The 27,257-nt window shown below is 36.8% G+C and overlaps 1 protein-coding gene across 1 annotated transcript in view; it reads left to right on the top strand.

Moving 5' to 3' along the window:
• Nucleotides 1-27,257, top strand: part of LOC149085156 (solute carrier family 4 member 11-like) — a 251,979-nt gene that overhangs the window by 186,596 nt on the left and 38,126 nt on the right. Inside the window, exon 5 of the mRNA XM_089233001.1 lies at nt 24,556-24,640. Within this exon, the coding sequence (XP_089089127.1) occupies nt 24,556-24,640 (85 nt within the window). The remainder of the gene's footprint in view (nt 1-24,555; nt 24,641-27,257) is intronic.

The raw sequence follows: 27,257 nt of genomic DNA, 5'->3' as shown, positions 1-27,257 counted from the left end.
ATTTTCACTCTCGAAAATTGTACAGAGTGATTTCTGAACACGTTATGAACATTTTTTAATTATAGCCATGCCTCTACGACGAACGTTTGATGAGTTAAAGGCCGAATTAGGACTCACGGGGCACCCTGTATGATGATTCAATGTACCATGAACTACAAATACCTATTGAATTAGAAGAGGAACTAAACCTTCGTCGAAGCACTTATCAATGCCAGATATTGAATAAAATATTCGCTTATTAACGATTATTCTCATATATAATTTACTTTTTAATTAATCGTATTCTCAAATCTACCGTAATTGAGTAATTTCCAGTACACAGATTCCCATACTGAGTTTTCGATTATACATTGTGAATTCTGATCTATTAAGTGATGCATGGTCGGCATGGTTCTCCTTTTATGTGAATCAGTGTTACGAATGATTTCGCCGTCTTTTGACATTTAGAATTTAAAATGGATCTTAGAGAGAGAGCTGCTAACAAACTGTTCACGTCAGCATTATTAAAATTGCGTAAAGATTAATTACATTCTATTCTAAGCTGTATTATTCTGCATGGTTCAGATGATAATATATATATATATAATGTTATTTCATCATTCAATAACTTAAAAGAGTACGCTATCGAACTTATGTTATGCACCCAACAACATTCCTTAATGTACAGATTGGTTATGAACCAGGGATAGCTCGGGACACCTTTTTAGCGCCCCTCTGGTTTATAAGCCGCACCAGTAAAATGACCTGCGAAACTTGCAAATTTATATGCATCAAAAATTACAGTTGTCTTTGAAAGTTATTCCATCCATAATTTGAAATTTTACAGACAAAACATTTTTTCCATGTTTTTTTTTCCGAAATTATTGTTTTTCCCTTATCCTGCTTTTGCGCCCTTCCTGTAGCGGCACCGAGTTCTGCCGCACGGGTGGCACACCCTTGAGCTGGTTTTTTTCTGTAACTAAAGAAGAGGTGTTCAGGCTAATAAGGTGAAAAACTGTTGTACCAAATGTAGCCAGATTTGATGTACATACTTTCAAATCATGGAAATTCAATTTTTATGGGGAAAAAAGTTTCAAAACGTGTCGCCAGGAGTGCTAAATGTGTTGGATTGATATTTATATCCCTACACAGATCCCCAAATCATTCAAATTTCAGTCCACTGTAATACATTCTGGGAAGTTGGACATTAATAAGAATTTGTATTTCAAATACTTTGTTAGTAATAATATTACAATAAAAATGGAAAGTTTAAAGTACAATTTCATTATAGAATATTTCACTGTTCCTCAACCTATGGGCCACGGACCACCTCTGGTTGGCGATAGCACAGGTGGTCCACAGGCAGACTTGGTAAATTAATCCTAATAAATGAGATAATATTCAATTGTTGTTACTAATATGAGTAATAACTTATTCGTTCCTGATAAAAAAAATTTAGACCTTCATACTTAGGGTAATCATATCTCATCGAGAAAAATTCGGGAAATTACGATCCTTAATACTAATTTCAGCCAAAAATTCAATTTTTGAAAAATTTGCTAATTATTGCTAAGATTGCTAAAGCGCGGGGAAATAAAAGACCGCGATGAATTACAGTAAACAAAAATGCGTTTCATGGCAAAAAACTTTCATCATGACGAGTTAACCATGTTGCATTGTAAAAATTACTGAAACTGCAGAAATCTTTAAAAACAAAAAAAAGGGGCATCGCTAATTTTCACCAAAATCGTTGCCACAACTCGGTAAAATCACCAATTGTTGCTAAAATAAAATAAAAAATCGATGTGTTTATGAATTGTAATCATAATTATCGCAAAATATTATTTTATTAAATTTTTAAAATCATCTCCATCCACGATTTCAGTGAGGATTATAAATTCAAAAGAAAAACTTGATTGAAAAAAACTGGACAAGTGTATGAAGGAACTCAAAACTACCAAAAATAAGCGAAAATACGAAAAATTATCATAAAATAGGGACATATGGTTCCCCATCATATACTGCAAATCAGTGGTCCGTCGAACCGTTTCAAACATATTACTGGTCCTTGGGCATGCAAAGGTTGAGAAACGCTGGAATATTTTATAATTTTTATTCACGATGTTTTTATAGTTATAGAAAACAACAAATCCAATATTGGACATCGATTTTTAGCGATGTGTAACTGAATATTACTAATAACACACGATCTCTGATTAGCAACTGAAAATTAGCGGACCCTGAAAAGGTATATTACTTGACTTTTGATTCGATTTCTTAGAAAACATTATTCAGCAGCAGTTATTGAAAGAGACGAGATATAATTAACGAAACATTTCTTCGGTGGCCATGATAACTTTTGCTTGCTTAATACAGCAGTAATATTCACGAAAACGGAAGAAAAGCATCGTTAATTAGACTTCTCTAGCAGCTGTTGATTTTCAGCTTCGTTATTGAATTTCCCAATGGCCGTCATAACTTTTATCAGCAGCCACTTGGAAATAATAATGCCAATCGACGTCATCGCATTGTTCGTTCAAATAAATACCTATCACACACACAGAAAAAAGTTTACCCATATTTATATACCTGATTTTCTTATCAATGTCTATTGTCTCTTTGAAAAATGCTATTTTTTTTTATTAATCACATACAAGTCATACGCTACAAATACAGACACGTAATGCTAATACTTTGTTTGCCAATGGGCAGAGCCCACCTTAGTGATGTGTGGCAGGTGCGGTCCCACTGGGCTCTGCCGTTTCGAGGGCCTCCACATATACGGTAATAAAAGTAAAAAAAATACATGTATCAAAAATACACTTTTTTTTCCAGTTAAAAAGGTGTCTGAGCTTCAACTGATTTGATTCTGGAACTTTTCGGGGTTTTCTCTCTCATTAATTCTGAATTTTTCAGGAAAATTCTGGGATTTTTTCTCTCTATTAATTCTGAATTTTCATAAATTCTGGGATTTTTTCTCTCTATCAATTCTGAATTTTCATCAATTCTGGATTTTCATCAATTCTGGATTTTTCCTCTCATTAATGATGGATTTCTGAGATTTTTTCTTTCATTAATTCCGATTTTTTTCAATTCTGGAATAATTGCTCTCATTAATTTTGAATTTCCATCGATTCTTCCCAGAATTTTCAACAATTCTGGGACTTTTATAAATTTTGAATTTTCATGGGTGTTCGAGGATTTTTTGATTAATTACGAATTTCATTGGTGAGTAGATATTTGTGAGCATTCCTGTATATTCTGTGACAATGCGTAAACTTTTAGATGCCCAATTCTCCTCCCCCACAAAATACACAAAATCGGGACTAAAGAGCCCCGAAATAATTTTCGCATCGGGCCCCGCATCTAGTAAGGGGGGCCTTGCCTATGAGGTCAAACCCCTGCAAGGATGACGTAATACGGGCACATAAAAGAAAAAAAGCAAAGGTGAACTTGGCTAATTCGAAATTTGTTAATTCTAATTTTTGGATAATTCGAATTTTAGGAATTCCCCTTGCGTTTCTTTTTCAGTTCAGTGTTAAAGTTACCTGTTTAATTCGATCTTTTTTCCTAGTGTTTTGGATAATTCGAAGTTCGATTCAGATATATACCTCATTCGCCAAAATTTCTCTTTTCTCTGAATTTCTGGCTAACTTTTGGTCATCTTTTTCTTTATTCCGTGATTCTCTGCTCTTTTCTAAAATATAGCATGGAAACATTAAAAAATTACAACTAATCAAATCTGAATGTTTTTTTGTTGTGGCTGTAAGTAAGAAGCAATCCTCTCGTTATCAGTCCCACACACACTGGCTTTTTTGTCTTTCTGTGGGCAGGGGGTGTTTTACCGGATCTTTGATGACTTCATCAGTGTCTGCCCGTAGCCTGCAGATGCGAATGCTACTACTCAGCAAATACGAAAGTTTGTGTGTACGTGGAATTCACTTCCTCACAGACGGAATGTTTCTAACCTGGAGGGCCGAACCCAGTCACTTGTCTGGTTAAATATGTTAGAGATTCATGGAACGATCATTATATCGCTCGTTCATTTTAGAATACCAATATAGCTTAGCAACATTTTCGAAGATGTCTAAATACCTCTAGTTTAACTCTAAAAAAAGGAAGTTATAGCGGATTTATAGACACGGATGGTGAAGTATCTAATAAAATCACGTCGAATATTTTCATGAAGAGGAAGAAAATGAATCTAAAATAGCACCTGTTCAAACACTTTCAGAAACTACATGTTACAGATAATAAGATTGTTGAAGCTTGAAAATTGTGTCTTTCATTTATTTTGAAATCAACTTGAAAGTTTAGAACAATGTTTAAAGGGCATCGGAAAGAAAACAAATGAGAATTACAAAAAATTTAGAAATAGAATAGTTTTTGTTATCGTTCACGTTTTATAAAAACACTATTTGCAACAACAAGGAAACTGGCATAGTATATACGTATAAGTGATAGCATTCAATACATTTTTATAACTATCAAGAGTTTTTGATTATTCAGTGAAAGTATGGTTGTATTAAATTGATGAATTGGATAATTCGAACTTTTTTGCTGTCCGCTTGAGCTTCGAATTAATTAAGTTTGACTGTATTTAGTATTTCCTATACTTTTAATTCGTAACACCAGGCACCACTGCATATTTGAAAAATTTAAACAGACGAAAAATAAAATTTTAATTCATTTCATTTTAAAATGCAGTGAAGCCACGATATAACGGTGCTCTGCGGACCAGGAAAAAATATGGTTTTAGAGAGGTTGTCGTTATATTGAGAGGTAGCATTATCATTAATCGCCGCCAAATTTATACTGTTGTTGGCATCTCCTCTGAGTTGGCGTTGTTAGCACCACCATATTCATAAGTATTTATTCACAGCAAAAAGTTGTAATTGATTAATCGATTAATAAAATTTATTTAGTTGTTCTACACTGTAAAGTGGTTTACTGCATGGCACTATTATGTATCACACAAAAAAACAGCTGTACGGCTAATACCTCAACACTTTCGAAGGGTAGATATGTAGTGCAAAATGCTAATGTTATTAAACATCTTTAAAAAAAAAAAAAAACTAGTGAGGAATTTGAAAATTCCGTGTATATTGAATGTGATTTAGAGAATATAAAAAATAATGTTGTAGCAGTTTAGAACTTCCTTCAAAAAATATCGCTGTAGATGGGTTTATCGTAGTAAAGGATATTGTTGCAACGAGAGGAGTTTAAAATTAGACGAGATTAGACTATAGGCAATTCCAAACAAGATATGAAAAAATATCGTTGCAGAGGGATTTTTTGTTACATCTAGTATCGTTGTAGCGAGGTTTCACTACAGTATGAAATGTCAAAAAATTTAATTACCAAACTTTTTTGGATCTACAATTGATAGAAGTCATGATGCGCAGAAAAACGTTGCTCGAAATTTTCAAAGTTCTAAATTTAAAGGGACTTCGAAGACACGTGCCATGGTGTTTACCTCATATATGCTGTGTTCAGATACTCTCTTTGACAGACTACTTTTTCCTTATTTTTTTTCAAAAAAAACCCGTCTCCGATAGTACTTTTTCGGTTTTTCGTCTCGATCCAAGTAAAGAAAGTAATACTCAAACTTTTCTGCGGTTTTCGTTTATTTACATTTCCAACTCGTACTGCATTATTGACTCGGCCTTATTTTTTGTCTTAGACGTCAAGAATCAAGAAGAAAAAATATATAACACGTTGAAAAATTTCTCATCATCTAGTACAGATAAAAAATATAAAAATGGTCTATTTTAAAGAATATTTTCGTGTAGGCAGAGAAAGCGAAGCCCGAATCAGACTTGCAATTTCGAACCAATATATAGATTACTGAAAGAAACTAGTGATTTTTCTAACTCATTGGCTTTTAACCTTTCGCAGCCGCGACAAAAAATCAGCTTCGTGACCCATGGAGCTGTTTGTTTTTCGAAATTAATGAAACCAGTGACCGAATAATTGCATTTATAACAGGACTGTAAGTAGATTTGCACAACTAATCTAGGAAGCTTCTGCCAATCAAGTTGAAGTGGTGACCCATAATAGCTCAGCAATCCCTGGCTGTGAGTGGATTTCTACGACCCATCTCGGAAGCCCCAGCGAATCAAGTTAGTGTTGTGGCCCATAGTAGATTTGTATGACTCATCTAGGAAGCTTCTCGAATCAAGTTTGAGTCATGACCGATTGATCAAGAATCCCTGGCTGTAAGTGGATTTGTACGACCCATTTCGGAAGCTTCTGTGAATAAAGTTTGTGTGGGGCAGTGGCCAGGGTCGCAACAAGATGCTTGGTCAGACGGGGGAAGAGCGCTTTTTAGCACCCTTCCCTTTGTAATGTTGAAGGAGAGGAAATTTGCGCCCACTCTGGTCCGGTGCAACACCAGACCCGCCGGGTCCCCCTAGTTGCAGCCCTGGCAGTGGCTATCAGTATAACCTGGCTGACAGTGGATTTGAACGACCCATCTCGAAGCCCCAGCGACCCATAGGTTAAGAACCCTGTTCGAACTCAATTTCATAATGTTTTGGAAATGTTCATGTCTCTAAAGCAGATTCCGTATGAAGGCCGCTGTGGTGGTCGAGTGGTCATAGTGACGGACTCGGACCTGGGTTCGAGCCCCACCATCACCACAGTGGTGGTCGGCTGAAGGTGATTTTCTGTGGTTCCAAACTTCGAGGCGCAAATGTGAGCCTATCTCGCCCATTAAAATGTCCCGCCACAGAGAGCAACAAGCCTACAAATGGTATAAGTATTCAGTCATTACACTTCGCTTCTGAAATATAGATGGCAGCACTGAAGAATCAAACACAACACTAGATACGCACTTAGACTGTTAGGTACACGCACTTACACTTCCAGCACAACTCGCTAGGTAGTAAATTGCCCATGGCGATAGACCTGAGCTGTGCTCGGTTTGAAGAAGAAAAAGAAAAGAAGAAGAGAATCCGTATAAAAAATAATAATATATGTAATAAAATTCACTCTGAAACAAATTATTCACTTACATTTTAGAAAATTCTCACGGAAAAGAGCAAAAAATCCTTCTTTTGTAAACTAAAATCGTGTCTTGAAAATGCTGGATTTTGTTCTGAATGAAATTCAATAAAAGTAACAACAACAACAGAAAAAGATTTTTCTAAAACAAATCCTTTTTGTTTCCCGCATTGACAGATGAGGTACTAAAAGATATAAGAAAAAACTAACTTACGAAACAGGCACCAAACAAAACAAAAAAGAAACATCTAAAGAAACTTAGTAACAGCTTTTCTATTGTCTGAATGGAGGACAAGTAATTTATGACCGTTTGGCGAGAACAAAATAAGTCATCCCAGAAGACTGATCCTATTCATTGTTGGCTCTTAGACTTTAGTTTTATACTATCTGACAAATTGTATTTTCTCCATGAACAGACAGAAGAAAAGGGTTTCTTGTTTTTGATTTTATGCCTTCTTTAAAAAATAAGAGCGAAAAAATGGTTCCGGAGACTTGTTTGAACAATCCAGCGAACGGGATATCGAATGAAACCACTGGGATACCTAATAATCGGCTACTCCGTTCAAACTCGATAATACAATATAATAGAGCAGCGGTTTTCAACGTTTTTCGACCCACGGCGCCCTTTTTAGCATACAGGGTGTCCTGTAAGTGCTAGCATGGCTTTCACCTCATCAACCGTTAGTCGTAGAGGTACGATTTCAATTTAAAAAATGCTCAACAGGTTTCAAAAATTACCCTGTACCAGTTTTGAGATTGAAATACAGTGTGTAATGAAATAAAAAAATCTAAATTTTTATACGGTCCCTTTCTGTTCTAACTTCCAATTAGAAAGTTGTTGCCCTGTCTCTCCCGATGCCAATAAAAAAAATTCAAAGTGTGCAAAATCGAATGTGAAATATTTACAGAAATATTCAAATTCCTTCGAAAAACTGAGGAAATTCGCTAAAGAACAGCGTTAAATGTGGGTAAAACGGTTTTTACCCGCGGAGCTGTCAAGTTTTGCATCCTGCTCGGGAAAAAAAGCAGCAGAAGCTGTTGGGATGTTAGGAAACAGCTTAGTCCCCTCACACACGGAGCATGCTTTTTCACACGAGCACATATTTGTGGGCGTTTCGCTCGCATCTTTAGACTCATTGTTTTCACCCAGTGCACGCTGTACGTGAATAGTGCGTTATTTTTCACAGTATTTAATTTTTTTAAATTTTATTTTATTATTTAAGAATAAAATTGTGAAGTATGGACAAAGGGAAGGTTCTACTTGTACTAAAAATATTCTTAACATATTTTAATATAAATTGCTGGCAGGCATTATATATATATATATATATACATACACACATGCTAATGTTTTCCACTAAAATGCTTTTTTCTCAAAACTAAGTTTTTTGTTAGATAAGGAACATTTTTTTCAAACATCACTCATTCAAATGTCTTGAGACTGCGTGTCTCTCAACACTCTGGTGTTACATAGCGTAAACTGGGGTGACTTTGTGCAAAGGTTCCGACTATGCGCCATTCACGGGTTTTGGGACGCAAGTGCTTCCTGGGAGCGTTTAGATGAACTATCGGTTTCAAAAATTTTCATGCCGATTCAGGAGCTGTAGGTGACTCACCGACAGCATTTATTGCATCATCATTAGCGGACGCCATCCGGACCCCCATGAACACTTCCAAGTTTGCGGGCACATTCCGCATCGTCTGAAAGGCTCCGTTTGTACCAATAGTTAAAACTTCTTCCGGACCCGCGTCCGCATCCGCTCCGTGTGAAAGGGCCCTTACGGTGATGTTGCTATGGATAAAACTCAAGTACACTGTTGCTTTTTTACACGCTGGCTGCTAAGAAGATTCGTGTAAGGAAAATTCACAGCCGAAAAATTCACCGACCAACATTTCGCCGCATGGGGAATTCATCGCTGGGAAACAATTCACCTACATCAGTTCGGCATGAGTGAATGAATGATCAAGTGTGTTAGTGAACGAGTGAGTGAGTGAATGAATGATCAAGTGTGTTAGTGAACGAGTGAGTGAATGAATAATCAAATGTGTTAGTGAACGAGTGAGTGAGTGAATGAATAATCAAATGTGTTAGTGAACGAGTGAGTGAGTGAATGAATGATCAAGTGAACGAGTGAGTGAGTGAATGAATGATCAAGTGAACGAGTGAGTGAATGAATGATCAAGTGAACGAGTGAGTGAATGAATGATCAAGTGAACGAGTGAGTGAATGAATGAGCGAAACCGGCCTGTCGCTATAGTATGGGTCTTCAACCCGTGGCCCACCATCGATATTTTGGTGGCCCGCCAAAACATTTCGATCGATTGAAGCAATATCATTCAAAAATAGAATAAAACGAAGATTTCGGCAAAAGAAAGTCACCCAGCTTCATATATACTTATAAAAAGCACAGATTGATCAGTGTACAGTATTTAGCTTTAATAAGGCTTTAAACGCAAAAGAAACCACACCATACACTTCTTTACCATGTAACTTCGCGTACGTTCCATCCTGCTTGAGTGGGAGAAAGCAGAGATGAACGGAATTTCCCTGGTATCGTATTTCCAAAGCCTCCTAGAAGTATCTAGGAGGCTTTGGTATTTCTCGGGTGCATGGTTGGGTGGTGAATGTATGCGTCTTGATTGGTTGGAAGAAGGATTTGTACAATATTGGTACAGTTGGTTTACTTGTGTTTTTGGTCTTTGAAACCTTTGATCAGAAGCCTTTTTGTCTTTAAATGAGTGCATGATGGCGAACCGTGAAGTTGAAGAAAAGGTGAGATTTTTCCAAGAAAAAAGTGGCCATCCCTTTATTTTTTCCTCAAACAGAAGGCTAAAGCAGTTTTTCTCATTTGCAATGAGAGCGTAGCCATGATGAAAGAATTTGTCATTGTTTGTGCAAAATACAGTGAAACCTCACTGCAACGTTCCTCGATACAACGATAAGTCCTTCTAAAACGATATTTTTTCAAGTCTTGTTTGGAAATGCCTATAATCTAATATTAAACAGCGGCTTTTCGATATAACGATCATCCCTCTACAACGATAGCCTTTCGTGGTTCGCAGAGTATCGGTATATTGAGATTTCACTGCCTTCATGCCAGTACTATGTACCGTAATTTCCTGAGTATTATTCGCAGATGGGAATTTCACTACTTTGAGGAAAAAATCATCGTATAGCCTACAGCAGCGTGTAATACGCATGTGGAAATGTCATTCATCAATAATAAAGTTTTAAGAAATAAGGTGGTAATTTGTTCCGCGTTTTTGTATTAAAAATACCAATTTTTCTATTGATTACGTCATCGATGGATTCGTGAAAAAATATTTTTTACAGATAAATTTTTAAAGTATAGTTACACAGAGTATTTTTAAAGTAAACTGAAGAGCCAAAAAAACTGGTACAGGCATGCGTATGCAAATAAAGAGATATGGAACCAATCAGAGTACGGCGCTGCGGTCGGCAACGCCTATATAACACAACAAGTGTCTGGCATAGTTGTTAGATCGGTTACTGCTGCTACAAAAAATGGCAGATTATCAAGATTTAAGTGAGTTTGAACGTGGTGTTATAGTCGGCGCACGAGAGATGGGACATAGCATCTCCGAGGTAACGATACAATTTGGATTTTCACGTACGACCATTTCACGAGTGTACCGTGAATATCGGGAATCTAGTAAAAAATTTAATCTACGACATCGCTCCGGCCGGAAAAAGATCATGCAAGAACGGGAACAACGACGACTGACGAGAATCATTAAACGTGACAGACGTGCAACCCTTCCGCAAATTGCTGCAGATTTCAATGCTGGGTCATCAACAAGTGTCAGCGTGAGAACCATTCAACGAAACATCATCGATATGGGCTTTCGGAGCCGAAGGCCCACTCGTGTACCCTTGATGGCTGCACGACACAAAGCTTTACGCCTCGCCTGGGCCCGACAACACCGACATTGGACTGTTGAGGACTGGAAACACGTTGCCTGGTCTGACGAGTCTCGGTTCCAATTGCTTCGAGCTGATGGACGTGTACGGGTATGGAGACAACCTCATGAATCCATGGACCCTACATGTCAACAGGGGACTGTTCAAGCTGGTGGAGGCTCTGTGATGGTATGGGGCGTGTGCAGTTGGCGTGATATGGGACCCCTGATACGTCTAGATACGACTCTGACAGGTGACAGGTACGTAAGCATCCTGTCTGATCACCTGCACCCATTCATGTCCATTGTGCATTCCGACGGACTTGGACAATTTCAGCAGAACAATGCGACACCCCACACGTCCAGAATTGCTACAAAGTGGCTCCAGGAACACTCTTCTAACTTTAGACACTTCCGCTGGCCGCCTAAATCCCCAGATATGAACATTATTGAACATATCTGGGATGCCTTGCAACGTGCTGTTCAGAAGAGATCTCCACCCCCTCTTACTCCTACGGATTTATGGACAGCCCTGCAGGATTCATGGTGTCAATTACCTCCAGCACTACTTCAGACATTAGTCGAGTCCATGCCACGTCGTGTTGCGGCACTTCTGCGTGCTCGCGGGGGCCCTACACGATATTAGGCAGGTGAACCAGTTTTTTTGGCTCTTCAGTGTATAATCCGCATACTAAAAACACAGTAAATTACGGTTATCGATTCAGCAATTTACTGTGTTTTTAGTATGAGGATTATACTTTAAAAATACTCTGTAACTATACTTTAAAAATTAATTTGTAAATAATATTTATTCACAAATCCATCGATGATCCATAGATATCAATAGAAAAATCGGTATTTTTAATACAAAAACGCGGAGCAAATTACCCCTTCTATTTCTTAAAACTTTATTATCGATGAATGACATTTCCACATGCGTATTATACGCTGCTCTGTAGGCTATACGATGATTTTTTCCTCAAAGTAGTGAAATTCCCATCTGCGAATAATATTAAGGAAATTATGGTACATAATACAGATTGGAAAATATTTCAAATAGTCACATATTCTTCTCCACCTAAAGCTATTGAAGTATTCGTTTCTATTACGAACTGATCACATTTATTCATTTCCGTTTGACTGCATCTGGAAACGACTTTATAAAAGTTCTCACACTAATTTCACGTTGTTTATCTACAACATTTATAAAAAAAATTAATGAATTCAACTCAATGTCCTAACTCGTAAGAAATAATTCACTACCGAGTAATACAACCTTATAAAAATTTCTTCAACTCATCATAACACATCAACTTAGGTACATATTACTAGGAAATGTTCAAAATTAAATATGAATAAAGTGATGTTAGCAAAACTCGCTATATAACATCCCAAACGTATTGCATAAGATTTCCATAATATGGTTCATAGAAAGTTTTTGAAACGAGCAAAGTTCGCTTGTATTAAACATACTGAGACGATGGAAGAAAATAAACTACAAAACGCTTTAAAACCATCACGTAGGACAGGATGACCTCCGGGAATCATATCCAATCTCCTTTTATGACAGAGACGTGTTATAACCAAACTCACGGTCAGATATAACAAAAGTCCAAGGAAAACGAAGAATAAAATTCTTTGCAAAAAACACAACTAGTTTTTCCACTTGTTTTCCTGAAAACGGAAAAAGAGTAGAAAACTAAATCGATAACTTAACCCTTCCAGGGACCCAAGTATTCTTTTTTTTGTTATTTTCAAAATGTTTTTTTGCATTTTTGATACTCAAAAAATGCATTAAAAACATGAAAAAATGAATATTTGATAGCATTTAAGTTTCTTTTTTAATTTTCAATTTTTTTTCTTGTGAAGAAATAATTTCCTTCGTTCAAATTTTTTCAGCCACGTTGATGCAGGGTATATTCATCTTATTACTAAATTTATGTAATAAACCACACTTTTTCCGGAGGTACTTTCTCCTGGAAGCCACCTTAGAAAACCCCCGAAAGTTCAACTTTAAGTGCTGCAATTTCTTTGCTGAAAAAGTCCCCAAACATTATACTCACCATATTTCTAACTCAAAACTTATACAGTTCTTTAGGTGAGGGATTAATTCCCAGAGGTAAAAAGAAAAAATTATACAGTGTGAAAAAGCAACCCGCACATTTGTGGCACCAGGATTTGAAAGGGTTAATAACCCGTAAACAATATTTTCATTGTTCTTGTTTTTAAAATAGAGATGAAATATTATTATGACATTCCAATCATTTGCTTTTCAAAAAATTAATAAGTTAAATACAGACTGAATACAGCAACCCAATTAAAAATGCAATTACAAACAATATACAAGGCGTCCGTAATTAAAAGGCCCTATTCCAAAGAAGCCCACACGCGAAACCAGTCATCAGAAAACTCTGTGGAGGACCCCACGAAGTGATGGAAACCTGTTTCAGAAGGAAAAAATCAGTTGCACGTGTAGCCGTTTTATTAAGAAATGACACATTTAGGCAAGCGTTTACAATTTTAACAATTGTTAAACACTTTTACAATTGTTACTGCAACAAAACATATTCCACATGATGGTCATCATTCTCAGATACCATGTGAAATCTAAAGATGGGATGTTCCACAACTGACCGAAGCGTGTGCGTGGAAATGTTCAGCACCTGGCGTGAAACGCTGCCTTTAATGTCAGGTAAAAAAATAATGTCTTTAATGTCTTGGATTGTCACGACTTACCAGACGTTTCAAATGCCCCCAAAGCCAAAAATCGCATGGATTAAGGTCCGGGGCTCGGGGAGGCCATAGATTAGGGAAGTGCCGGCTGGTGACACGTTTTTCTGTAAAATGTGTTTTGAGAACATTCTTAACACACACTGCAATGTGTGGAGGAGCTTCGTCTTGCATAAAGATTGTGTCTGCAAGGCAGTGACGTGCTTGCAGAGCCAGAACAATTTCGTTCTGTAACAGCAAAGCATATCGATTTATATTACATATCTTTATAATTATATAACTTTACGTATACATAATACTAAAAACGAATTTAGTGAAATTTTACGGTAAAAATTGATTGAGAGAAAAAAGTTTGAAATATAAAAAATGTGCCAAGGTATATATATAACAGTCTCCCCCTACGTCTAAAAACTGATCGGGAGTTATACTGTAATATTAAATTCTCAATTTTTGAATTTTGGAAGTTATAAAAATTGATCACCTCTTATAGTATAGGATTGACGTAGATGTGATCTTTGTACAACTCTGATTTTTTTATTTTAATTTAATCGGCAATTATCTGCCAAGTCACAGATGTCATCATCAAAAAATATTGCTAGTGATATTATTTAAAGTGAGAAAAACAAATATGATCGAACAGTGAAGAGAAATTGCTAAAAAAAAAACAACTTAATATCCAACACCTAATTAGTTACATACGACTTTAACCTCATTATAATTCCTCGATCGAAAAAAAAGCTTTGATATTTTTAAATCATAATTTTTCTCTTAACTATTAGAAATGTCTTTTCGACCGATATTTTCTACTTTGGTTCTTTATTTTTCTATATTATTACATATTTAAGTGGAGACCAGATTTTTTGGTGCACTCCGCGCTGCTGTCTTTTACTTCTTCAGTAATTAACTCTTAATTGAAAAAAAAAAAATCCCGATTTGATAGAAGCTTATTAACGAGCCATAACATGCGTAAAAGAAATTAATTTAAAAAGAAAAAACTGGTAATGCCCGAAATGAATTTATAAGATATTTTGTTACATACGTATGTCGCTTGTTGCGGGTAATGGATGCGAAAATGCACATCTCTGGGACGATAAAAGAAAATTTTAATGTCTTCCGCTAGATAAACGGCAAAAAGAACGGTTTAGATTTTTTTTTTTTAAATGCTTCCCAATTTCTTTATTAGTTTAAAAAAGTAAAGAAAGCTGTGTAAATGATTTTTTTCGCAGTTCGATAATCCCACCATCTGGTTATTCTTATTCATCATTCAAAACAGCTCCGACATTCATTTTCCACCCCGCCCATCATATTTTTTGAAGATAATTAACTTTAATAGGCATTCAGACTTTCGCCTGAAATAGGGATAAATATACAAGTTTTTATTAATCAACTAAAAAATTAATTATTTACCAGTGTTGAAATTTTTATTATTTTTTTCCCGTTGTCATAAAGGTTAGTAAATCGTGGATTTTTCCACTACGAGGCAGTGATGGTTTAATATTCGGGGGGGGGGGGGGGGGGGGGGTAGTCCATGCCGAAAGATACTCGATTAATGTAGGAAAGTATGTTTAGAGGTGTCGCGGGTTCGGTACCCGGTTCGTCCGTGCCAGAAAGTTTGCTGACACAGGGGTACAACAGAAACGACGACGTGACCACAGAAAAACATTGCTACCGCAGGGAGTTCCACACCGGGAAGTTAGCGCACCAGCCTCTCGGTGGGTGAGTATAAAAATAAGGCTCTTATGTTCGGAATCGGCAATAAATTGTAGGTACCAGTCTAATTAGCCCTCGTGTGCAGAAAATGACCGTGGTGCGGAACAATGATCAATCATTTGATATAAAGGGTCTATTATAATTCATATAAGTCATAATTCGGCCTTTATCTCATCAACCGCTCATCGTAGAGCTATGGTTCTGATTTAAAAAATGCTCAAAAAGTGTTAAAAATCATCCTGTACCAGTTTTAGAGAGAGTGAAAATGCAGTGTGTAACAAATAAAAAAAAATCTAAATTTTTATATTGACACCTTGTTCTGATAAACCAAATTAGAAAGTTGTTGTCCTATCTTTCCTGAGGCCAAGAAAAAAATTCATGTTTCAAAGTGAAGTGTGATTCACTGAGAAATTTTATTCAAAAAAGCGGAGAAAACTAACGGATAAACTCATATAATGCTGTTCTTTTCCGTCTTTTCCCCCATTTTCGAATTCACATATCTCAGCGAATATTGCACTTACAAACGTGAAAAATTTTTTTTTTGGTCTCAAGAAAGACGGGGGCAACAACTTTCCAATTTTAGGACAGGGTGTGTATGTATAATTATCGATTTTCTTATTTTGTTGCAAACTATTTGAATTAATACATATTTATAAAGTATTTTAACCGTTTTATTGTAAGGCTATTTCTAGAGATATATCAAAGTGTCAATTTCTTTTTTAGAAATAGTGTCGAAATTCTTTTGCTATTTGTATTTTCGTAATGGAGCAGCTACAACAAACTGAAAATTAGAAAATTCCTGAATAAAAAATATGTAGATGTTATTTGCATATGCGGTATATATATATATGTATGTATTTATGTATGTATGTTTGAGGGTATATTTTTTTGTAAATGACTACGTATGCACTAAGAAATAGAAAATATGCCTTTTGAAACACATTCTGCTTATCACATCTGCTTTTTTTTTGCATGGTGATTTTTTTAATGCATATTTTCTCTTTTTTTTTTACATATTTCGGAATTTTTGATTTCTTTTGCAAATTCCAAATTTTCATCAATTCTGGAATTCTGAATTTTCATCAATTCTGGAATTCTGAATTTTCATCAATTCTGGAATTCTGAATTTTCATCAATTCTGGAATTCTGAATTTTCATCAATTCTGGAATTCTGAATTTTCATCAATTCTGGAATTCTGAATTTTCATCAATTCTGGAATTCTGAATTTTCATCAATTCTGGAATTCTGAATTTTCATCAATTCTGGAATTCTGAATTTTCATCAATTCTGGAATTCTGAATTTTCATCAATTCTGGAAGAGTATTTTGCCATTTTTATTTTCTTGTTTTATTCTGAATTTTCATCAGTTATGGAAGAATATTTTGCCATTTTTATTGTTTTATTCTGAATTTTCATCAGGTCTGGAATAATTTTTTTTCATTTATTCATAATTTTCATCCATTCTTTTTCATTTATTTATAACTAGCTGTTTTCCGCGGCTTCACTCGCGCGAATTTGGTAATCCGAAAATTTTTCCTTGAGACCCTTTAGAGAGTGAATTTTGAGAAATCCCTTCTTGCGAGTCTGCATCATAAAATGAAGATACTGACAAAATTTCAAATTTATAGTTTCAGCGGTTTTCACTCGGCATGATTTCTCTATATAGCATTTCAACCCCTTATTGGGTCAAATTGTGTAAAAACACTTCTGAGTCGGTCTTTACATCATAAAATAAAACTACTGACCAAATTTCATAAATACAGCTTCAGTGGTTTTGGTTCGACGTGATTTCTCTGTATAACCTTCTATCTCCTCTTATGACCCCTTTAGGGGGTGAATTTCGTAAAAACCCCTTATTAGTGAGTCTTAACGTCATAAAACAAAACTACTGACCCAATTTCATATTCACAACTCCAGTGGTTTCGGCTCGGCGATGATGAATCAGTGAATCAGTCTCTCAGTCAGGGGACATGTCATTATATATATATAGATTTTCATGAATTCTTCGAAGTGTTTCTTGCATTTATTCTGTTTATTCTAAATTTTCTTCAACTCTGGAATTTTGAATTTTCATCAACTCTGGAATTTTGAGTTTTCATCAACTCTGGAATTTTGAATTTTCATCAATTCTGGGAGTATTTCTTTCATTGATTCTGAATTTTCATGGGTGCTGGGATTATCTATGTTAATTATTTTTCTAATTTTTGATTCATCGATTCTGAATTTACATTAGTTTCACATTAGTTCTCAGACTATTTCTTTCATTACGTCCCAATTTTAAACGGTTTTGAAATTATTTCTTTCATCAGTTTAAAATTTTCTTCCGTAAAAAATTCCCCTTAAATTTTTTTTGTTAATTCAAATTTTATAATTCCGTAAATATTTATTGCATACATATACAAATTCATTGTATAGACATTTTTCAACATTCCTGTACATTTAGTTATAATGTATGAATTTTTTTTTAATGCCGATTCACACTTTTCCCACAGAATATATGAAATCGGGCCTAAGGGGGCTTCGAAATTATCAAAACGCTTCTGGCCCCGCTATTATTTTCGCACCGGGCCCCGCGTCTGGTAAGGGCACCCCTGCGCCTGCACGTACACAAAAATTGTGGTTGGCGGTATGGTAGAGACGGGGAGGTGGGGGGGGGGGAGCTGGTTTATTGCTCAGAAATTTTATTTCAGTAACTCGAGCCTGTTGCTCGATTTGTCACACACGCACGCACGCACGCACGCAAAAATAAAATGGAGAAGAAGAGGAGGAACAGGTCCGCCCTCTGTGAGGCATTCGAGGAAACTGCGGGACGGTTCGTTTCCGCACGCCTCCGGTTTAAAGATGGAACGAGGGACCAACAAGATGTTAAGGTTGCTCCCAGCCGATGCTATTTTTAGACGAGGCATTCCATCCTACCTCGCACCCCCTCCCCCAAAAAAGTAACGCCTTGATAGCCATGTCAAGGCCGTCACGATAGGCACACGTGAAGACTACCGTCATCCATCCCTTCTTATCCCAACCCTTTAACTATCGCGAGTGGTTGCCATGGCAACGAGAGGAGCAAGAGCCTCATCAGAACTATCTTCTCGCTCTTCGTTTCCCTTTGTTCTGCGGAAAAAAGACTCGAATTCGCTTGAAAACTCTACTATTTTTCTTTTCATTTTAATTTTTCCTTAAAAAAGGCAAAAAAAAAAAATAATAATAATAATAAATGATAAAAATATCACTCGAGCGAAATATCCGTGAGTTTCAAATTCAGTTAAATTATTATTTCGTTGTTGGAATAGTTAAAGCGTAACATTATTTTCGCAAGGTTTATCCCCGTAAACATTTCATGTTTTCGTTTTTTCGTGAAAACTGATATATACTGATTATACTGACTGAATTTAATATAACGTGAGGGTTTTTCGTTATTAACTAGCGGAAATTAAGAGAAACTTTGAAAAACAAATTTGATTGATATTGTCGTGGACCGTGTCACCAACATATTAAAATAAAATAGACATTACGCATTCGAATCATCTACAGTTGTGCGCCGCAATATAAACTTTTAATTCATACATGCTCAACCCATGGCCCCGCAGGACAAATGTGGCCCTCGGAGTCATCTGATGTGGCCCGCGAACTGCAACCTGATGTTTTAAAAATATATTAAGCGGCACATGATCACTCAAGGGAAATGCGGTTCGTTCTCACTTTCATTGGTCTGCGCCACATTTCAAGATTATTTAATTGGCTCGCAACTCATTGACAGATCAATTAAGTGGTCCGCAACGAATTTAAAGATCACTTAAGCAGCCCGCGACGAATTAATCGATCACAAAATCGACCCACGGTACATTTACAGATCACTAAAGTGGTTCGCGTCTGGTACATTCTCAGATCACTTAAGTTACCCGTAGCACATTTACAGATCACTCAAGTGACCTGGGCACAATTATACATCAATTAAATAACCTAGGGCGCTGTTGCAGATCATTTAAGCGGCCCACGGCAGCACATTTTCAGTGCAATTAAGTGGTCCGCGGCATATTTACAAATCACTTAAGTGGCCCGGGACGATTTCACAAATCACTTAATCGGCTCGTGGCACCTTTACAGATCTTTTTGATGGCCTGCGACACGTGTTCAAACTAATGAAGTGGCCCGCACTCCCCTGAAGGTTGAGGACCCTTGTTTTAATGTATAACTCAAAAATTCGCTACAATTAATCTAACTCAAAATCTATTAATTGAATAGACAATTTAAATCAAGATAATGAGAGAATAGTTTTCATATATAAAACAAAAAGCAGTTATTTGCCACTCCAGGCTTCACCACTTGCCTACCTCCTGGTCTAGGCCTATTTGGCGGGATACACTGCTATTTTCTACATTTTACAGTTCATTTTGAAAACTTAAGAAAGATAACTTTAATGAGCGACTGCCTGACTGATTCTACCACATGGAAAACACTACAGGGTGACGATATCAAGAACCACACCTAAAGATATTTTGTTTTCGGTTACATTCGAGCGAATATAACCAATAGGCTTATAAGTTGTTGTTTTTTTTTAAGATTTTTTATCAAACTTTTAATAGTGTAATCCTGGCCTTATACGAAAATGCTCTCACGAAAATGTCATAAACGGGTGGATGACATTATTGCGACCGCTTCAGACTTACACATAAACTGCGTGTAGCTATATTAGCTGACTTGATGAGACCGTCTTAACGCATAGACCCGACGGGGCACTGCACAGGGCAGTGGCGTTTTAACGGATGGGGGCCTACCCGGGCACTTATCGGGAGCCAAATCACTTGGCCCGGGGCCCATGACGCTCTTAAGACGGCCCTGGCACAGGGGTATCATAATGGTGAAATTTGGTACGTAATATTTTCAGGGTTAAGTATGTAAATTAGTAGACATGTAATTCCAGTTAGGTAAAGCCTTCGAGATGCAAATACGAGCAGATTTCCACGTTTAAAAAGTCTCCCCACAAAGAGAAATCAGGCCTACAACATGTGATATTCAGGCATAATACGAAACAGGTAAAATAACCTGCCACATTGTTGTTCTTCCGTATCCGAAGGACAGATGCACTACTGTTAACAACAATTACTCAGAAACAAACTTCGCATTAGGCACACAACACAATCACAGCACATTCCGATATGTACCGATTTGTTAGAAGTTCCTCAGAGCAATATTAATGACGTACATGTGTGGTTTAGTAGTAGTAGAAATAAATTACCTTTTGGGTGAGACAAAATATGCTAGGAGAAAAAAAACGTCGTTTAACCCAATATAAGAGAGAATTCCCAAAATCTAACCCAAAATAAGATTTTGGGTTAAACGGGATGTTGTTCCCCTTGTATATTAGTAGTAGTATCTAGGTGGGGAGGGGGGCATCCCTTTGCTCGGAAGCCTATTGTGTTGTTAAGACGGCTCTGGAGGTGAATGTATTCTGAAAATGGATCAATACTGAACAAGCTATTCAGATTCTCAGAATAGAATGATTGTCACTTTTCAGCAAAAAATAAAATTTGAATCAAATTAGTTCACTTAACCCGGCGCAGCAGAAACCACTAAACCAACTGTAAAATGCCATATTTCTTTTAATGAAGTAAGATTTCTTCCGATTTTCAGCAGGTGCAAACTAAGAGGTGTAGGAAAAAGAGTGTATCATTGAAAAAAAACTCTACAAAATATCTGGGCTTGTTAATGATAAAATTAGAGACTTTTAAGGAGACAAGATGTCTCGTCAATGACGCTTAAAGGGTTAATGAATGAAATGTACCAGTGCGATCGTGAACATTAGCAAATGAGCTTACTTGATAAAAGGATTATTCATTATTTTTGAAGCTTGACAAGCAATTCTTCGTACACAACAAGTAAAAATTCAATACCGTAAAAATTTATATTCACCCCTCCCCCCCAAATTGACGTGTTTTTTTTTTAAAAAACTGTAATATTATCTCATCAAAAATTAAGACATAAATATTTTTTATTGGAAACACATGTTAGGAATAGCATATATGTGTATGGGGTGAAATTGCATGCGCCAAACCCCCTTTGGGACAGGTACGAGAACTACTTTCAGAGAAATTTAGATTTATTAAAATTCAAGGAAATTGATTAAACCTGCGACTAAATGGTGAGCGGTGGTATGTCTTTAGTGCCCTTTTGCCTGAGGGGTGCAAAAAGATATATCGCACGGAGGGAGATTTTGGCACGAGCCACTCCTGTAAATAGCGCAGCGGAGACCAAAAAGTATCTTTGATGAGACAAGTGTACGACCACTATAAAACTGCATTAGGGTCAATCGACGCACTACATTTGAGCAATTCACGCGCGCGCGGTCCAAGCTACCAATACCAAACTTTTGTTTAAAATTTGAATGTAATGGGCTCTTGTGTATGGGGGTTCCAAGCAGATGATCACTGCAATTATGGTAGCGAAGTTACTTCTTTTGAGATGGCTTCAATTTGCATGACAGCATCGAAGTCGAACCTTTTCTAATTGGCAAATCGTTGCTTCCTATAATAATTTTAATTTTATTCTGCATGAAATGGATGGCTGCTGTCGTCTCCAGTGACAAATGACCGAGAACGATATTCTGTAACAATTGCCGGAAGAGAACCAGCTGGTGATTGCAGAATCATCGTTCAAAAGTTTTTGTGGCATTGTCTAGGTCTACTGACACTATTACAAACCACTTTCATTGGTTATAATTATGAATCCATCCTTGCAGAATATGTATATCAATAAATGTTTATGGTCTTTTCTGGAACATATGGGGTCTTTCAGAACAATATCAGCCATGTCATGTGGTTCTGAAATGTCTGAAAACTTTGAAAGATCACGATTCCCAAGCAAGTTGTTCTCTAAGCTGCTGTCACACACAGTGAAAATGCTTCCACGTGCGAAAAGTCATGAAACAACATGGGTTGTACACTCAGTGGCCAAAAAATTAGCAACACCCCCTCACTCAAACTTCGACTCGTCCGTGCGACCAGCTCTGGCGTAATAAACCGGATTTGCTGATAAAAGCTTTCTCCTGGGCAGAAGCACCCGTTAATGTCACAATTTGCCTGTTCATAAGGAAAATAAGATATTTGAGTGACTTTGAACGCGGCATGATTGTGGATGCCAGAAGGAGTGGTTCCAGTATCTCTGAAGCTGATAAATGTAGTAATAATGTAGTAATAAAAAATATAGTCTTCTCGGCTTTTCTCGTACAACATTATCTTGAGCCTTCAAAGAATAATGGCTAAACCAAAACAATTTGAACGGAAAGCAGAATAGTGGGCGGAAATCGCTTGTGAACGAAAGAGGTGCCAGGCGATTGATACGCATTGTGTGCAGCAACAAAAGAGCTACAACGTAACAAATTTCAGCGCAATACAACACGGGATCATCGCAAGGCATATCCGTACGCTCTACAGGACGCTTGAAACGAATTGGTTTTAATAGCCAGCGACTAACAAGAGTTCCTTTGATTTCACTTTTAAAACCGAAGAAAACGGCTTTTGTGAGATAGAGAACGACGAAATTGGACACTTGATGAATGGAAGAAGGTTGTCTGGTCTGACGAGTCAAGATTTCTTCTCCGTGACGTTGATGGCAGGATCCGTGTGTGGCGCAAGCAGCACGAAGCCATGGATCCGGCATGCCTCATAATAACTGTTAAAAAGGGTGGCGGCGGAATCACGGTCTGGGGAGCATTTTTCTGCATATTCTTCGTCCCTTATTTCTATTGGAAACATCCGTCAATTCCAGCGCCCACCTCCACATCGTTGCTGACCACGTTATGGCCATAACATTTCCTGATGATGCTCTAGCAGGACAATGCACCCTCCCATGGAGCCGGAATTATCTCAGATTCGTTTGAGGAACATGATTCAGAGTTTTGATTGCTTCAATGCCCCCTCCCTCAGTCACCCGATCTCAACCCAAATAATGTTTTGTGGGACGAGGTTGAAAGGTTTGTTAAAAGCTCCGAAACAGCATCTTCTGATCTGAGGGAATTAAGAGCTGCCATTTCGTTAGCTTGGGCTAATATTCCCTCTCAATGGTCTCAATGGTTTCAGCAACTTGTAGAGTCCATGGTTAGAAGAGTTTCTGCTGTCATCAAGACCATAGGAGGTCCCACACGATATTAGTGGTTAGTAGTAGGGTTGTCCTAATTTTTTTGGCCACCGGGTGTATGTGGCATATTTCCATACCACGCATAGAGAAAACAAGTCCGTGCACGAAAAATAAAAATTACAGGGAACGTTAATATCTTATATCTTGTTCATCAATTCCTCCAAACTTGAGTACAGGTAAAGCACATTTAGGGGTCATTTTAATCGCTCCATAGATTTTCTTTTGTCAATTCACATTTTCCCAGTAGCTATCAAATGAACCACAATCAACTTGGTTCCAGATAACCTTGTCAAACTTCTTATTGCGTCACTTCTAGACCATCTAGCTGCCGGTCACATTCATGTGACTCGACTGTCTATTAAATCCTATATCTAGTATAAAAAAATTCAATTTACTGTTACATTATTAGGTGCTGTTACTGTCTAGGTAATTGAAATTTAGTATGTAACTCTTATTACCTTTTATTCTGTGAAGCTTGCACGAATTTTTCTGGGACAGAATAAAAAATAGAATTTTAATCAAATAATTATCATAGAACGGGGAAAAATATTTAGTATATACCAAATTGGTTCCCGATATTTCAATTAATTCTAATTTGTCTTCAAAAAATAATTATAAATGTTCTATTCTCCAATTTGTATAGTATATCAGTAAGGTGATTTCCAGTCAAAAAACAAATATTTTTCTACAGCATTCCATGGGATAATGAATATGTTTATGTGGTTACCTGGTTGTTGGACAGTTCTCATTAACCGTAATTAGAAATCAACATCCGGCGAAAAATAATTTTCGACGCATAAGTAATCACGAAATGCCGTCGAAATAAGAAATTGTTGCTAAAGAATTTCCATATGAAACTGTCAGTCTATAGCGATAAGAAATTTTCCAGTTAACGACTGATCTCCCGTCGCTTCTAATTGGTTTGGAAATTCTTTACTGACAAGTAATTGGCGAATTTATTGCATTGGGGTTTCAATCTTTTTAGTAGTGAAGCAAATACCTACGTGGTATAGTATGTACATATATAAATATATGTGTGAATTTTTTTTTTTCTATTATTCATTTCATTCTCTCTATAGTGCATCTGCTGTCACGCACCATTCAAGGGACTTACGTTAGTGAAGGTGGAGGATTTGACTACGATCAATCATGGCTATGCGCTATGTAAGTATACCGATTTTTCGTTATTCACAGTATACTCGGGGAATTTTTTTCTGTTTTTAATCACAGTAGATTCTCGATAGTGTCATTCGCTAGTCCGGCCCGTCCAGTAATCCGGAGTTTTTAGGGAGTTTTCCGCGAGCATAGAAAAGGAAACGTATCTGTGTGCAGAAGTTTACATTATTTAAATGGACTTTTTCAAGTAACTTCCAGTAATCCGGCGATTTCGGTAATCTGGCATACTCTAGTCTGGGATATGTGCCGGATTCGCAAGAGTCTACAGTAGTATTGTTGTTCTGAAGCTAATGGAGAAAGGTGCTCGCGCTCTAAGACAGAAATCTTCAAGCTTTTCTAGTAGCAAGCACCGGCTGTACCCATCAGCAAAAGAAGAACACCCTTGCGGCAAGCTTGACCATACAAATACAAACACAAGACCACAACAAACAAATGCCCAACGAGGTGGTGGGAAAAAAGATGCCCATAGCAAATATGGATGTCATATATGTATTTCTAAAGTACAGCAACCCAATTAAAAGTGCAATTATAAAAACAAAAAAAAGCCCGAATGCTTACAGAACGGGATTGAACCCACAACCTTCGCATCAGAAACACGTACTCTACCAACTGCACAACACATGCGTGCGCATGAAAAGTTAGGATTATTTTAATCTTTGAATGCAATTTGTACAAGGTATTTCGGACGTGACGTTGATCAAGAGCTCGCGAGCACGAAATTGGACACGAGCATCGAGCAACAGGTTAAAGATGCCTACTCTAAAGAAAGATTGAGGTTCGTTTCCCTTGTAGTGTAGTGGTCTACCGCGCTCATCCAGTAAGTGAGAGGACTTGGGTTCCACTCCCCGTAAGGGCAGTTGAATTTTCTTTTTCTTCCTGAATTCATCTTCGCATCAGCCAGCTGTGTTGAGATTTTCGAAAGGTAATTCATCATTACCTTCAAATCACCACAATTCGGTTCTCAAATGAAACGATACAAAATAAAAAATGAGGTACTCTATATATAGTATCGCATTAACATTACGCCGTCATCAGGTTGACCTTTATTAGTTTAATTCCAATCCAGCGAATACCCAGCTAGAGAACCTTTAAATTACGAGACGGATCTAGTTGCCGTCGTTTTGTACGACGAAGGATGTCTAATTTGATAAAGCCGTTATTGCAGTCAGGCATGCACCTGTAAATTACCTGAGGCACTAGTGACACGATCGTAAAAGTGCTACGGGGGAGGAAAAAGTAGAGAAAGCGAGATCGAGATAGATAAAACAGTTAGTTCTTCGCTGCAAGAACCACAACTGCGATTTTTCGAGTGGAAATACATTAGGCCAGCTTTCTTGACAGTAGCAGGAGGTGCTCTGGATTCTGTAACCCAAATCCAGATGGGAAAACTTCTTGCCGATCATTCATTGATTGAGAGAAGATGTAATGGACGATGTGTCGTATATAAAATAGTAGCCGAATATACAAACATTATGTCAGTCTCACACAAAAACTCACTCTTTGAGAAAGGATACCTCGGAATGAAACATTCTGACATCTTTTCCGTACTAAGAAATTATGACAAGGAGTAGCTGCTGAGGAAATCTGGGAAGAAAATCTGATCCACAAATAGTATTCTCCTAATCATTTATTCAGTAGATAGAATTTTATTACTTATGGGAATATTCTAACGCATATTTTCTCTTCTTCCTCTTTCTTAAGTAGTTTCTACATATGCATTGAAACTATATATCTAAAGAAATCTCGCGTATGCGGAAATAACATCCGCATTAGCTGTGAATGAAGATTGGTTGTCAATATATTTCCAATTATAATTAAAGGCATAGTACGCAAAAACTTAGCAATATTGGATAATATAATACTGATTGGATCAATATAGTTTTACCACATTTTTTATGGGCATCTTTTTTCGGCCACCCCATTGGGTATTTTGAATGTTATGGCATTTATATTTGTATATTGATTTCAATGTTCTGTGAACAGACAGATACATTTGTACAGGGTTGGAAGAAATGAAAAATGAATAATGGCGATTAAAAAAAGAGTAAAAAAGAATTTTTCGAAATTTTTATCACACAGCGATGACGAATACAAAAGAAATGAAATCTTGGAAACTCATTCGAAGAGTCGTAATACTTTTTCAGCAAATTTTTTTTTATTTTATCATTACGATGCAAATGGAAAAAAACTATAAGGCCACTCCCAGTTTCTGGTGTCACTCACCCAATTTGCGTATTCCTTTGACTAGTCATCATTTCCGGCAGCCTCTTGAATAATTCGGCGTGGTTGTTTTCTACGAAGTGCGATTAATAAAAATTCGACGAGGTAAAATGCTATATGTCTTATAAAAAAAGGTAAGATCTTCGTTTTAAGAAACTAAATTGATTTTTCGAGAAATTGTGGATAGAATATTAATATATGTTTAAGACACTGGTTAATAATTTCTTGAAGAACAACGAATTTTATTCTGTTCATAAAAGGAGGGTCAGGCCATCTTCTTCAACAGATTGGTAGTAGAGAATAGCAATACGGTGATTCAAGATGAGAAAATTTCGAACGTTTAAGAACTCTCTTGTAGAAATGTCCACAATAGAAGATTAGGATG

Source organism: Pholcus phalangioides, unplaced genomic scaffold (assembly GCF_987345545.1).
Source record: "Pholcus phalangioides strain wild (caught in Gottingen) unplaced genomic scaffold, Ppha-v1.0 ptg000007l_1, whole genome shotgun sequence".
Taxonomy (NCBI): Eukaryota; Metazoa; Arthropoda; class Arachnida; order Araneae; family Pholcidae; genus Pholcus; species Pholcus phalangioides.
This window is presented reverse-complemented; position numbering and strand designations above follow the sequence as displayed.